Here is a 16,265-nt window from a genome sequence, read left to right as displayed (position 1 = left end):
CCTCCCGCAGGGTCTCCGTCGCAAGCCCGATGGTCGCGATGGTCTTGACCATCGCGACCATCATCATGGACGCTCGCATAAGCTGTGGGTGGTAACCCACAGCTATGCGAGCGTCCATAAGGCCACTCCATTTTTATGTAGGAGGGCAATGATTCAGAGCGAGCGCTCTGGTCAGAGCGTCCGGCTCTGAATCAGGCCCTCTGTTAATAGGAAAGGAACATTTATGCGCACCCGACGTGTTAATGGTTTGTTTGTCCTGATTCTTATTTTGCACTAATACTTTACGCAATTATTTCTTAATACAGAATATGTACTTATTTGGCAAATGAATACCTGCTATTTCTGTCATTTCTAGTCTTATTAGTGTGGTCATACAGGCCACAGATCAGAATACATTGTAATCCAGTAATGTTGTATAGAGTGTTGGAATATATTGTACAAATGCTTCAATGTAGAGAAATTGCTTAAAGTCACAGTTCGATTAAGGCTTTGTGGGGCTGGGGTACCTAAGACGGGGCGCTATGGTCTAAAATTAGTAGCATTCAGGTATATTTACTAAGCGTCGGTTTGGGTTTCAATTCAAAACCGATGGGCTTCGCCAGCATTTTCGTCCATCAGAATACAGCATTTACTAAGCATTGGTTTTGGCTGTCATTTGAAATCCGCCATCGGTGTCCATCAGCTTTAAAGCTCCCATCCCGCCACAAAGAATAGAATCCATGGTTAATCTGTACCGGTTTACAGTATGATCTGTGTAGGCTGATATATCGTGGACACATCGGCGGGTGTGTACCAGCAATATATTTGCGAACGACGTCATTCACAGACATATCACATCGGGTGTACAGCACAGCCGATGGACGATATATCTTCAGATATATCTGTCGACCGCACGTACACTTGTTGCAGAAGCCGCCGGTAACTGACATCACAACTGGACGGGCACATGTAAATGCCGTCCAGTTGTGACGTCAGGCACGACACATCGGGCCGACGATTGGTAAATGTGTATGCACTTACCATTTGTCAGATAGGACAATGGATCGGCCATTCTACTGTCTTGTGTGATGTTAATGTTTGGTACTTCTGCTATGGTACTCCTTTGTGTACTGTATTTAAGATCTTATACCCTGTTTAATGTGAAATGTTTTGTATGTTTACTTTGTATAGAGATGCATACGGTGTGTGGTGCTTTTTATAAATAAAAATAAATACAACAACACAGTTATACAGACTAAGGCATACAACATAATGTTCTCTGCAGAGTCCCACCATTCCCATTTCCCATGGTGCTTGCAGGAGTCAGGACTATATACTGTCCCATATACTGTCCCCCTTCCCCTCTGCTTGGATCTCGTCCCCTCCCTCTCTCCTCTTCTCTTCTGCCTACATGGCAGCTCAGTCCCGCAGCTGCAAATAATGCTCAGTGTGGACCCCCTGGGGGTAAGGGGTCCAGGGGACCCCTTATACTAGTTCTTCCTAAAGTGTAATATTATTATTGCCTATAAGGGGCTACTTGTGAACGTCTTGGTGCAGTTTGTTGCCTAAAACTACATCACTTCCTCTCATACTGTGACCGACAAACCTATCTAGGAGTCACAGTTACAGCTAGATCATACTTGCCAGCTTTGACAACTTCTTCCGGGAGGAGTGTGGAGCTGGGTAGGGGCATGGCGCATTATACCATCTCAGTCCTGTCCCCTGCAACGTTATCTTAGTTTTGGTCACTGAGCCATGTATGTATATTATCGCAATCAAAATAGATTACCTACAAATTAAATTGTTTGTATAGGCAAATCTCCTAAACCTTATGTGGCCAAACAACTTGATGATATTTTCAAAGTACAGGAACAACTTTAAAAGTAAGTATTAAAAAGGAAGAGGAGACTTTTCCTGAAATGTTGGCATCTTTTTTTTTTTTAAGTATAGGTAGGTTCTGTCTTGCTGTTACAAGTACCTCCACATGTTGTTTTACGAAGTTAATATCCATTCCTTATTAAAACTGTACAACTTGTGTAGACTACATAAAGACTTGTAAAAAATATGATTTAAAATATGAGCTTCACATAGTTGAAATCATTAGTTTCTGGATCCTTATAGACTGTATACCAGAACTAAAAGTTGAAAGGGATTTTGATCTCAAAAGAAGAAAAGTCCCTCAAACAATAATGTAAGCTTCATTTAATTATCGGCATGGTGAGAAAATAACCAGACATGAAAGACTTTGTATTACACACCCATGCAAATACACACCTATGTATACATAAATACACTTACATGGAGACTAAGAAACAGTTACTAGTACAGTACAAAGGTAATGGAAAGCACTGACTTTGATCTCTGCTATTTGATCCTTACGACAGTCACCAATATTCACTTTATCACTTCCAGAAGTTGATTATTAACCAATATCTTTTCAATTTTTTGCTCTACAGGGTATAATGGAATAAGACAAAATATATAAGACAAGCAGTTTGAGTGGCCCTTATGAATGTTATTATACCATTACGTTGTTATATCTGCTTATCTGGGAAAAGAAATGATGAAACTGGATGATTGATTCTCCAACTAGTTTGATGACTCAGTTATAAAATGATAAACATTTCTGGAATTGAGTTCTTGATTAGGGAATTCCCTCTATCGGCTAAATGGACCATTTTTAGAATTCTCCCTAGCAGTGGCGTAACTAGGGTATTCGGAGCCCAGGGCAAGTTTCAGATTGGCGCCCCCCACTACAAAGATAGGTATATCTTGCACGCCACAAATATATGGGTGTGGACACCTACCAGAAGGGGTGTGGCTACTGAAAATGGGGCATGCCAACATGAAACGCCACCCATATTTTGGCATATTTCTTTACATTCCATATGCACCTTACCTCTGCGGTGGTTTCTCACAATGTGGAACCTCTGAAGAAATGTATCCTCCCTGGGACGATGGTGTCTTCAGACAGTATTCACTATTCATGTAGGTCACATCGTCCTGAAGATGCCTGTTCGTGTGGGAATAATAAAGTCATCATCATACAATAGCGGTTCAACCAGACTCGTGCCTCCTGTGTAATTTCCTTCCCCCTGCGTCTCTCAGCCATGCCATCATCTCACTGCATCATCTGTCAGCCACACCATAGCCTCCCCCCTGTGTCATCTCTCAGCACACCATCACCTCCACCCTGTGTCAACTCTCAGCACACCATCATCTCCCCCCTGCCTCATCTCTCAACATACCATCACCTCCCCCCCCCCCTCAGTCAGGCGATCAGCTCCCCCCCCGCATTCTCTCTCAGTCACACCATCATCTTCCCCCCGCGTTGTCTCTCAGCACAGACACACTGACACAGATACACACACACACTGACATATATATATATATATATATACACACACACTGATATATATATATATATATATATATATACACACACTGACACATATATATACACACACACTGACATACACACACACTGATACATATACACATACACATTGACATATACACATACAGTAGATACTGACAAATAAACACACACTCAGGGAAGGTGGTGCGGCTGGTGCCTCCGCACAGGGTGAAATCCTCTAGCGGCACTGGGAACGAACTGCCCGACTCCAGAAAGGTCTGCAGGAAGAGACCTGCAGTGCTGCGCGGCGCACACCAGCAATGCTGGCGAAGATCCCCGCGCTCCACCCATCTCTGAGAGGAAAAGGTAAGCGCTCAGGGGGAGGAGGGGGGCAGGGGTGAGCGAGAGAGGCAGAAGTGCAGCACTGCCACACGGCGCACTGCCGTCCTGCTACGGCGCTGCACACACTGACATATACACATACACACACTGACATATATTCACACTGACACATATACACACACACTGACATATACACATACAGTACATACTGACACATATACACACACTGACACATATATATACACACACACTGACATATACACAAACATACACACTGACATATAAACATACATACACACTGACATATACACATACAGTACATACTGACACATATACACACACTGACACACACACTGACATATACACACACTGACATATATTCACACTGACACAGACACACACACATTGACATACACAGACACACACTAACACAGATACACACACACACAAACACTGACACAGACGCATACAGACAGACACATACACACATTGACACAGGTACACCCATGCTGACACAGATATACACACACACGGTGACACAGATACACACATACTGACACAGATTCACACACACGGTGACACAGATACACACACATACGGTGACACAGATACACCCACGCTGACACAGATACACACATACGGTGACACAGGTACACCCACACGGTGACACAGATACACCCCCACGGTGACACAGATACACACACACGGTGACACAGGTACACCCACGCTGACACAGATACACCTCTCACGCTGACACAGATACACACATGCTGACACAGGTACATACATGCTGACAGTAACACATATACACACATGCTGACACATATACATACATGCTGACACAGATACACACATGCTGACACAGATACACACATGCTGACAAAGATACATACATGCTGACAAAGATAAATACATGCTGACACAGATACACACATGCTGACAGATGCATACATGCTGACACAGATACACACGCTGACACATATACACATGCTGACACAGATACATACATGCTGACACAGATACACACTACACACACGCTGACACATATACACACAAACTGACAGATACATACATGCTGACACAGATACACACATGCTGCCACATATACATACATGCTGACACAGATACACACATGCTGACACAGATACACACATGGTGACACAGATACATACATGCTGACACATATACACATATGCTGATACAGATACACACACCCTGGCAAAGCCTAGTACACAGACACACACATACACCTCTTTCAAATGCAGCCAGCCTGAGACAAATAAATACTACAGATTGAAAAGTCTGAAAGTCATCCCCTCCCCCGATCTTCCCCGCAGCTTCCACTCTTCACCCTCCCGCGGCACCTTCCACTCCCTCCCTCCCCCCCTCACCAATACTTACCAGTATTGCTGCAGAGCGTTGGGGAAAGAGAACTTTCATTATTTGTGTCACCCGGCGCCGGCAGCAGCTCTCAGCCTCCCAGGATCAGCATGTTGCAGAATGCCATTAGGACTGCCTTGGAGGGGCTGCAGGCTTCTGCTGCAACTCCCCCTACAGTTAGCACCAGCAGCTTGCTGCTGTAGTCATTCACTACACCAGGGCCGCAACTAGGGGGGGGGGGCTAGAGGTGCACGTGTCCCGGGTGCCGGAATGCAGGGGGTGAAAAAGGGATGACTCACGGTGGCTTGAGGGCTGCAGAGTCAGAAAACGGCCATCCAAAAATGGCAGCCGCCGAGGAGGAGACAGATCCTAGAGGTCCTACTGGACCTCTAGTGTCTGTTAGGCCAGCGCAAGTGCCGGGAGAAGATGCTGAAAGCTGCATCTTCTCCCATGAAGCCCCCTGGCAACGAGCATAAACCCCATGGCAACGAGCATAAACCCCATGGCAGCGAGCATGTAACCCCATAGCAACTAGCATGTAACCCCATAGCAACGAGCATGAATCCCCATGGCAACGAGCATGAAACCCCATGGCAATGAGCATAAACCCCATAGCAACGAGCATGAATCCCCCTGGCAACGAGCATGAAACCCCATGGCAATGAGCATAAACCCCATAGCAACGAGCATGAATCCCCCTGGCAACGAGCATGAAACCCCATGGCAATGAGCATAAACCCCATAGCAACGAGCATGAATCCCCCTGGCAACGAGCATGAAACCTCCTGGCAACGAGCATGAAGCCCCCTGGCAACTAGCATGAAACCCACTGGCAACGAGCATGAAACCCCCTGGCAACAAGTAGGTAATTTTAAAGTAATTAGAAGCCTTACTGTGGGGCATAAAATGGTGTCGGGCAAATATGTAAGTGGCACTTTGGTAATAGGCATTATAGTGTGTGGCATAATGTGTAATGGGCATTCTGGTGTGTGGAATAATGTAAGTCACTATTCCAGGGACGTTTGACTAGTGCACTGCCTTATGGAGGAGCAAGGACAAAATCCAGGTACAGGAAGGGAGGGGGCGCAAAATTGCTGCCTTGCATTGGGTGACAGATATCCTAGTTTCGGCCCTGACAACACTGTACTGTGTACAGTAGATTTCGTTAGACAAAGCGCAATTGTGGGGGAGCAGGGGGAAGCGGGAAGCGGGTAACAAGCCCCGCTCGACCCCCCCTTAGTTACGCCACTGCTCCCTAGCAAAGCAAAAGTATCCAAGGGTGGTAGAAAATTTTTATTAGTAGTTTCATGAGCTGCAAAGAAAAGTGTACTCCAGAGTATGCCCCCTATCCATGCACTGTTTCAGGTAAGATTCTTCCATATATTTATTATTTAATGACTGGAGTCTTCTTTGCAGGGGGAAATACATACAGAAACATTTTAATTGATGCCCTCTCAAACCCCAATTAAGAAACAAATCTGGGGGTACTTTCATAAAAAAATTAGATGTGACAGGTTGTTTTTTCTCATGAAACATGTGGGCGACACCCCAGAACTATGACCAGACCAAGCAGTAATCAAAGATGAATCGAAGCTCATCAAGACAGTTTACCTTCATTCCATACCATACAAACTGTGATACCAGTTTGTGTCAACATCTAGAGAGTCTGTCTGTTCAGTGAGACAGAAAATATATATATTTATATCTATCCTTGTTTTACTCCCGGGAGTATTAATTATTTGTTTTAATTAAACTACTCGTATTATTTTAAGTCACATGTGTTTGTTGTGCTTATAGCAGCGCCACCTGATTTTTTTTCTCCCAATTTTGTATCTTACACTTGACATGCTTTAATAAAAAAATAAAAAGTAGTTTGTTTAGTTTTTTTAAATTTGAGTTAAATTTTAAAAAGTTTAACCACTTTTCAACTTGTGGTTTATTGGTGCCTCTGCTATGAACATGTTTGTGACCATTGAACCAGTGAAATTTGATTAACTTTCAAACTGGTTCTAAATTTCTCATCTATGTGAGAACCTTCTGTTTTATAACTTTTTTTTGTAGCTCAAATTTATTTGTAAATTATATATGTAAGTGATATTTGGCACTACCACATGTACAGTTATTTTGCTTTTTATGACATATTTATCTTAAATGTGTATACCCCACTTGTTTCCTTCTTTCAGGAAAGCTTTTCAAGTGTAAAGACCTGCTGCATGTTGCCGAATTTTTCTTGATGTTCTACAAGGATAAACCTATAGACTGGCTCCTGGATCATTATCTGTGGGTGAAAGTATGCAACCCTGAAAAAGATGCAGTAAGTGCCCTTTTTATATAGTGTTAAATGGCTCACAAGCATCTACTGTTTTCTTGGGTTCTGATAATGAAAGATAATTGCCATTTAGTAACACTTTATCTGCATGCTTCTCAGGTGTAAGCCTACCTATTCTCTTTCAACTAAAATATTGCTGAAAGATGTTTTACGCCCTGGAAAAGCATGAAGGGGCTTTTTTATGAAGCCCCGAAAGTCCTAACTGTTTTTTTTCCAGAAATATGATAATTTACTACTGTACACAGACTACCACTGGAGGTGGCTATCTGCAAACATAGATGGTGGTAGCCATATCCGACTATAGCTTTCCCATGCTTTGCATGGGAGAAACTAACTCTAGCTTATTTTAGAAGAACTACAAGAGTACAAGTACCACTGCAGTCCTTTGATCACTATCATTATCTCAGGGTGGGTATTTCGTGGGGGCAGGGACGTGCGCAGTCAGGGGAGGCAGATACTCCTGAGATTTGATATAAAAAGTATTAGAATAAAGCAAAGAAGATATTTAAAACTTATAAACATCTGCTTTGTTTATTGTAATAATTTTTATAGTTAACACTCACCAGCTTTGTGGCGCTCACTGGGATTGCATGGAGATGAGAGATGAGGCAGCAACAGCTCAGCCTACCTTCTGTATAGTCAGACACTGCTTGCAGAGCTGGGGGCAGGATCACACCACTGGGAGTAAGCTGCCCAGAAAGAGAGCTAATAAAGGCATGTCTCTTAGTATGGGGGTGTGCCTTGGGCACTGATGGACACCTTGGATGTTTAGAAATCGGAGCACAGTAAGCAGCAGCAAGAGAAGACATAGTGATGCAGGTAGGAGAATCAGTGGACATCCAAGCTTAGTGTAGTGAGGGGAGAGTTACAGTGAGTAGGGGGTGAGACAGGCTTTCAGCACTCAGACCCATCTCCATGTGTATCTCCCCAGCTATAGACCTCACCGCACATCACTGCTTGTGGGGATCGGAAAGGGGAAAAGATGCCTATTTCTTTTTTTTTCAATTAAATGTTTAACTTTTTATTGAAGTGCTACTGAAAGCCCAAGTTCATGCTTCCAGTGCAATGTGTATGGGTAACGAACACATGGGCAGAAAGAACCTGAACTGGGTGATGAAGAGTTAAGTCTCTACTTACCGCTACCAGACAGTATCGCCTGTGAGCTTCACTTTTTTGTTAAATAGACTAGAAAAAACATTTCTATTGCCACAACAAGCGGCAATAGAAAATCGTTATTTTGCCTCTAAGGATGTTAGTTGTAAGCATGATGCATGATATCCATTCTGTTAGTCTGTCCCTAGGGTGCCCCACAACTGCGCAGTTTGGGACTCCCCTACACCCAGGTTGTATGTGGACACATGTCCTTTTATTCTTTACATACATCTATGCTTTCATGTATTGCTTAAAACACACCAAGGGGTAAATTTACTAAGGTGAGAGTTTGCAAACTCTGGAGAGTTTGGTCATTTTTTCCCACTCTCAAATTTACTAATGTCAAACTCAGGAGAGAGATCTCCTTTACTATGGGAAAATACTGGAGAGTTATTGTTAAGGGATATTTTTATTCCCTTTAATTCCTTATACTGATCCTTGCTTTATAAATCCTAGTCCCGACTATATAAGTCCTATCACCACATGAAATAACATAAAACATACAGAGTTCTCTGTATAATATTAGTTTATCAAAGTAGGATTACACAGTACATACATAACCCTGTTACAATTAGCTACAGCACAATATATTCATTACACACATAAAAACAATATGATTGATACTTATGTTCTTGGAGATCACAGGCCTGGCTTAGATGTTGTTCAGCTTGAAGTCTTAACACATGTGTCCTCATAGCCTTTGTTCATCACATATAAGAGTCTGGCTGTAACTTGACCCAGAAAACGGGGGAAGCAATCTCTATTCTTTGATCAAGTGTGTGTGAACTGGTATTAACTGGTTCTGCAGTTGGCAGAGTAGGGAAAGGAGGGGGGAGAGAAAAGTTTCAAGACAGGAGACATCTTTGGGGAATTTTCAACAGTTAGCAAACTCTTCAATTCATCTTCGGCAAAACTCGAGAACCTTTTCACTAGTGAAGATAGGATTCGGGAATTTGCCAAGCAGAGAGTTTCTAAACTCTCATGGGATGGAAAAACTGTATAAACTCGTGAAATACATACACCTGCCTGTGAACTGCGAGTTGGGCAGAAACATACACAGATCACTGTGATCCATGTATGTTTCTGCCTGTAAATAGAAAAAAAAAAGTTTAAAAGTTAAAAAAAAAAATGACATAGCCCCCCACCAAAGACTAACCAGCCCCGGACTTGACAGCCAGTCCTGGTTCTTAAAATTACGGGGAACAAAATGAGTAGGGTTCCACAGTAATTTAAGAACCAACACCAGGCAGCAGGGCCAGACCTGGTTTTAAATATAGCAAGAAAAAATTAGCGGGAGGTTCCCCTTATATTTAAAACCTGCTCTGGACCCTTTCAAGCGGGGGACCGATGCCACCGGGCCCCCCAGCCGCAGCATCAGCCCTGACCGCTAGTCAGCCCAGGCCAGAGATTCCTGGGGAGCACTATAATAAAGGGGTCCCCCTCTCCAGGGCACCCCTGGCCTAGGCTGATAGCCCGAGACTATCCCCGCCACCCCTGGGCGGTGGGTGCCGGGTTGATAGTGTAGGTGTGGTGTTAAAAATAGAATTAACAACATTGTCTTTACTGTAGAACTGCAGGACCCAGCAAGCCTCCCCCGCATGCTGGTACTTGAAGAACCACAAGTACCAGCATGCAGGGCATTAAAGGGCCGCTGGTACGTGTAGCTCACCTGTAAAGAAATGTGTAAAAAACATAAGAAGCACACACCATGGAAATAAAGATTTATTACATCCATACACACACACACATACTCACCTGTTCCCAAATGTGCATGTCCCCTTCTCAACGTAAAGTATCCAATGTAAGTACCTGTAAAAAAAGATCAAATTCTTACCTTTTGTCCCACGATGTTCTCCGCAGTAATCCAAATAGGGCCCCGGACACAAATGTTGATACAGTACGTTAATGACAGTTCATGGAGAATGAGCTATCATTAGTACCATGCCTTGAGCCAATCAGCGGCGGATTAACATTGGCGGCCGCTCACTGGCTGGGACCATTGTGGGTCCCAGCCAATAAAGTATTTTCATACTTTAATAAAGATTTAGAGAAGTAAAACAAACAAACATAGGTCACGTGACTTCACCAGGGGACTCTCTAGCTCCAATAATAAGCTAGATAAACTATTGACCCGCATCATGTGGTGCAGGACGAGTGATGTGAACCATATGACGATGGTCACATGTTACTATTGGTCCAAACATGTTTCGTATTTTTCGCTATATGGAAGTGCACACATACAACGGGATTGGAGTTGTACATATACTCTTACAAAGTGAGTTTTTTAGAATTAATAGGTACTTATTTCTAAGATTATATGTATATCGTTTGCCTCCTATATATATCTGTACATTTTTATATATGACTATATGTTTGATTAGTGATTGATTAATGATGTAAAAAGCTGATTGTGTGATTACTAATGAAAGCCCCTATATCAGGGCCATTCTGAAAGTTGTTAGACACCTTTGAAAAAGCTTCCACACAGCAGCGAAACGCGTTAGCTTCTGTGACCCAGGTATTGGTTTTTAACTGGAGAAGCTTCTCTTTATGGACTTTGCCATTGTTTACTTTGAGGACCACCAGTCTAGGACTTACAAGACCGAGGACTAGGAGCCTGTACATCTGCCTTGGGATTCATTGCAACTTGGACCTCCGCTAATTAAAGGACTCCATTCAATCGTCTTATACTACTGGTAACAAGTCTCTTAACTGGACAGTGTCTCTCCATTTGTGGACATATGAGTCTTTTTGTGCACAATCTTTTACCTATACCTGAGGTCTTTTATCATAGCTGACTGTAGCATTTTCTATGTGATAAAAGGCTGGTACATTGCTTACTGTGAATTATCTAGCCTACTGTAACAATTTTATTATATATGTTATGTTAGGCTGTTACATTGCATATTGTGTATGTGGTTATTAACTTTTTTATTTGAATATTATAATGTATATATAGCGCTGTTTTTTATGTATATCTTGGCTTAGAGAGACTGACTTTCTCACATTTTTAAACAGCAGATTTATATCATTTGGAACAGCCATACTTAAGCAGTCCCCATCTATTATTTCTTGATAATATCCTTTTCTGGTTCTTAAATTACTGTGGAACCCTACACATTTTGTTCCCTGTAATTTTAAGAACCAGGACTGGCTGGCAAGTCCGGGGCTGGTCAGTCTTTTGGGAAGAGGCCCATGTCATGTTTTTTAAAACTTTTAACCTGTTTTTTTACAGCCTCGAACACAGGCAACTTACACATATCTCACTGATATGTGCAGGCTGCTTGCTCGGGAAAGTTTTGCAATCTCGGGTTAGTAATATCCTGCATAACCTGCTAATCAGGAGAGATATCTCGTTCTGCTTCACCATTGGCCATCTCCCTCTCAGCTATCTCACTTCTTGGTGAATTTGAGAGTCTCAGGAGCCTCAAATCACCTGAGTTTCAGCGTAACTAATTGAGTTGAAAAAAAGCAAACTCTACATATACAAAAAGAGAAAAGTAGGGCTAGTTGCTGGAGCACTCTTTAATAATAAATCCAGTTAAGATTTAACCTTTATTATATATGAATAAAATATATGGTACCATATATCCCCGCAAGGTTATTCAAGTGTATGTTGAACTTGTTTAGAAACAGAGGACCTCATTCAGAGTCAGTCGTTGCGGCCGCACGGTGGTAAGGGAAAAGGGGCAGGATATGCAAATGATGCACTCGCAAGTTGCGTCCTTAAGATCGGATAGTTAGCTGGCCGACCAAGGGGAGGATGCGGCTGTAAGACAAAAAATACGCCCCCTTCTCGTACGCATTACACGTCATCTCCGGGCATATAAGGATTTATCGAGACCATCGGGAACCATCGGAACTGGTCGTAGAGCTTAAGGTTGACCATACCCTCTCTTAAGCTCTACGATCAAGTCAGTGTAAAAACCTCCCATGTCATGTGTGCTATGATACTACTTTGTTAATTATGCACTCCCATAAAACGCCGTTTGCATAGTCAGGCACGCCTGCGTTCGGATCTCCACTCCCCCGTTCACAAGCATCTTCCCCTGTTACCACCCACAAACGCCTCATCCTGTCACTCAAACTAACGACCTGTCCAAGTTGAAGGAGAGAGATATTTCCGATCGTAACAGCCAGTTTGCGCACGAGCATTGCGAATTTTACGCATGCGCAGTTTAGCGAACATCGGTGGCGTATGACCGTGCGGCCGCAACGACCGACTCTGAATGAGGTCCAGAGTCTTGAGGTAATCCTCTCACTTTCACTTTTTCCTCTTTTTGTATATGTATTGTCCTTTTGGGCTATGGGAGCACAAACCAACAAACGTTTAATGACACTATTTAAGTAATTTATGGTTGGTTCATAGGGCCTGATTCAGAGCCGCTCGTAAGCGGCCGCTCGTTCGCTCCGAGCGATGTTTGCCCAACTGCGCATGCGTACGGATCGTTATACGCATGAGCGAACCAGTCAGTGCGGTCGAAATTCATGTGCTCGCAAAATAGCGAATGCCTGACAATTTGAGTGACAGAATGAGGCGTATGTGGGTGGTAACAGGGGAAGGTGCTTGAAAACGGGGAGTGGAGATCTGAACGCAGGCGTGCTTAAAGGTCAAAACGGGCGTTTTATGGGTGTGCATAATTAAAACAGCAGCGTCATTGACCACGTCACTGGGTTATTTTATAGCCTGAACTGCTCACAAGATTGTGGTAGCAAAAACCAACCACAAGAATAGCGAGCAGTTCATACGCTGGTCGATGTACTCGATTAATCTAATAAATAGCGGACATGACGTAGGATGCGAGCGGCCAGGGGGCGTATTTTTCCAAAAAACGACCGCAAGTTTTGTTCGCTCGTTCAGACCTAGAGGCGTGAACAGACCGCAAAGAGCGAACGCTTCATTTGAATAGCCACCCCTATTTTCTGGACGAGCGAGCGCTAATTGTGTCCGGCTCTGAATCAGGCCCATAGTTCATACTAACGAAACTAAACTAAAGGTTCTGTGCAGAATCTCCCTTTTTTCTTTGTAAAAAAAGCAAACTCTCCCAGACTCGATTCTTACTAAATGTACCCCCAAGTGTCTGTCAGTTTTTTCTAACAAACAGCAGTGTGAGAGTTTCTTTTTTGGCTAATAGGAAGCAATTTTAATGTACCAGGTACACTACCCAACAGCTCGGGATACCTATTACCTAGAGACTCTCCAGCAACCAAGGAGTCTATACTTTATTGTACAGGTCGAGTCTCCCATACCCAAAATGCTTGGGACCAGGGGTATTTTGGATATTGGAATATTCCGTGTTTTGGAATATGTGCGTACAATATTGAAATGTCTTAGAAATAGGGGCCAAATCTAAACACAGAATGCATTTATGATTCATATACACCTTATACATACAGCCTGCAGGTCATTTTATACAATATTTTCAATCATTTTGTGGCTCAAACAAAGTTTGTGTACATACATGAAATTCATTTATGTTTCATATACACCGTATACACACTGCCTATAGGTGATTTTATACTTTATTTTTAACATTTTTGTGCCTTAAACAAAGTTTGTGTACATTGAACCATCAGAAAGCAAAGGTTTCACTATCTCAGTCATGCTAAAAATATTCCGTATTTCGGAATATTTGGATATGGGAGACTCAACCTGTACATAGATTCAGGAAGAATAAATTATTTTCTGCTTTTTAATTTGCAAACGCTGCACACATGCAAATATCCCTCTACTTTGTGACTACCTTTTTGCAATAAGATGTTCATTGTATTGTTTGCCCTATATATATCTTTTGCCTCTATATAGCATGTACTCCATGCATTATTTTTGTACCAAGCTACCATGAGATGTTTATTTCTGATGCACGCCTTATAATACTGCTGCTAAATAAAATTGTCATTTGTGCACTTTATGCTGTTTAATACATGCTGCTATAAACTAGGCACAATTGCACTTTATTATCTAAGAACAGCTACCTCAGCATAATCGTTAACAATCTGTATAGTGGATGATTAAGGTGATCATTAAATATCTACTCTGGTATGTAATAGTTGATACTATTGTTGGAGGATTCATACTTGTATACTGTACATATCACTTATCTATCATACTCCTTTCGTTTCCCGCCTACAGCCCAGTAGTTTTCTCATTCACTGTCCAATGCACTTAGCGCTCGCGAGCGGGTCGATGTTAGGCCACTGCGCATGCGCACGCCGGAGCCGGCTCCGACGTGCACATGCGCGAGACCCAGCTAGCGGCGGGCTCTCCGTCGCTACGGGTCTCGCACCAAAAGGGGGCGGTTGTCGATTTTGATCAACAACTCGCACCGTTTTGGAGGCGTGGCGTTGGGGTGGTTTAACAAACGGAGGCGTTCCCAGGCGAACGCCTGCCGTTTGTGGGCGGCCCCACTGACATCACCAGTGATGTCAGTGAGAGAGCTTCCGGCTCTTTTAGAGCCAGAAGCTCTCTGGGGCTTGCGGCCACGAGACCCTACCACAAGGGTCTCGTCGCAGGCCCGATGGTCGCGATGGTCTTGACCATCGCGACCATCATCCTGGCCGCTCGCAATAGCTGTGGGTGGTCACCCACAGCTATGTGAGCGGCCAGGAGGCCGTTCCAAAAAAAATGCCCCTATTCAGAGTGAGCGCTCTTTCAGAGCGTCCGGATCTGAATCACGCCCTTAGTGCAAGACACTGAATAGTAGAGATGAACGGCGGTAATATGGAAACGTTACTGGCTGTTGTTTCCAAGGGTTACTGTGGAACACATGTCTCTCACTCCCAACCCTATGCCTTAGGTAAGATGGGAAGCAGCAGAACTGTGCAATACAGGTCTTTCACACCCTGACTTTCAATCTTATTAATGAAGTACTTACTGTTGTAAGTATTTGCAGCAAAAGATATAATCAGAGAGAAAATAAAATGTAATTTCTCCCTTTTTTTCATGATAGCAGCAACAATATTGTTGTAATACTTTTTCCTGAGTGTATTTTATACCATCTATTTGTTATATGTATTTCTATATGTAAGTTTTATCTATATCTAAAGTGTATAATCTTTTTCATATTTCGCTGCCCTAAGAGGGTTAATCCCTCACATCCCTATCTCTTTACTTGACACACCTTCCCATTTTGTTTTGTATGTCTATTTTAATGTTTTTTTCAATACCATAAGGGGCATATGTATCAAAGCTTGATGTGAGATAAAATTGTGAGATATATATCACCAACCAATCAGCTTCTAACTTACATTTTGAAGGCTGTGTTTAAGAAATGATAGTTTGGAGCTGATTGGTTGGTGATATATATTTCACAATTTTCTCTCACATCAAGCTTTGATACATATGCCCCATAAAGTTATATTTTATTTCAAATACTCATACAGGCTATAAGAGTGCTCCATAATAGAGTCTTGTTGGTCATTTATTTGATCTCCTTTCTGGTACTCTGGCCCTGATTCAGAGCCGGACGCTCTGACAGAGCGCTCGCTCTGAATCCGGGCCGGGCTATTTTTTGTTTAGAACGGCCTTCTGGCCGCTCGCATAGCTGTGGGTGACCACCCACAGCTATAGCGAGCGGCCAGGAAGATGGTCGCGATGGTCAAGACCATTGCGACCATCGGGCTTGCGACGAGACCCTTGTGGTAGGGTCTCGTTGCCGCAAGCCCCAGAGAGATTTCGGTTCTAACAGTGGAACGCCTCCGTTTGGGCAGCCACTCCCCCGACCT

The 16,265-nt window shown here is 43.1% G+C and overlaps 1 protein-coding gene across 3 annotated transcripts in view; it reads left to right on the top strand.

Moving 5' to 3' along the window:
* The window catches only part of MGAT4D (MGAT4 family member D), a 242,861-nt gene that overhangs the window by 164,311 nt on the left and 62,285 nt on the right, over positions 1 to 16,265 (top strand). For all 3 annotated transcript variants that reach the window (XM_088454717.1, XM_088454716.1, XM_088454718.1), the window contains exon 9: positions 7,243 to 7,373. In XM_088454717.1, coding sequence (XP_088310843.1) covers positions 7,243 to 7,373 — 131 coding nt within the window. The remainder of the gene's footprint in view (positions 1 to 7,242; positions 7,374 to 16,265) is intronic.

This window comes from Taudactylus pleione, unplaced genomic scaffold (genome assembly GCF_031769625.1).
Source record: "Taudactylus pleione unplaced genomic scaffold, aTauple2 ptg000628l, whole genome shotgun sequence".
NCBI classification, from domain to species: Eukaryota; Metazoa; Chordata; class Amphibia; order Anura; family Myobatrachidae; genus Taudactylus; species Taudactylus pleione.
This window is presented reverse-complemented; position numbering and strand designations above follow the sequence as displayed.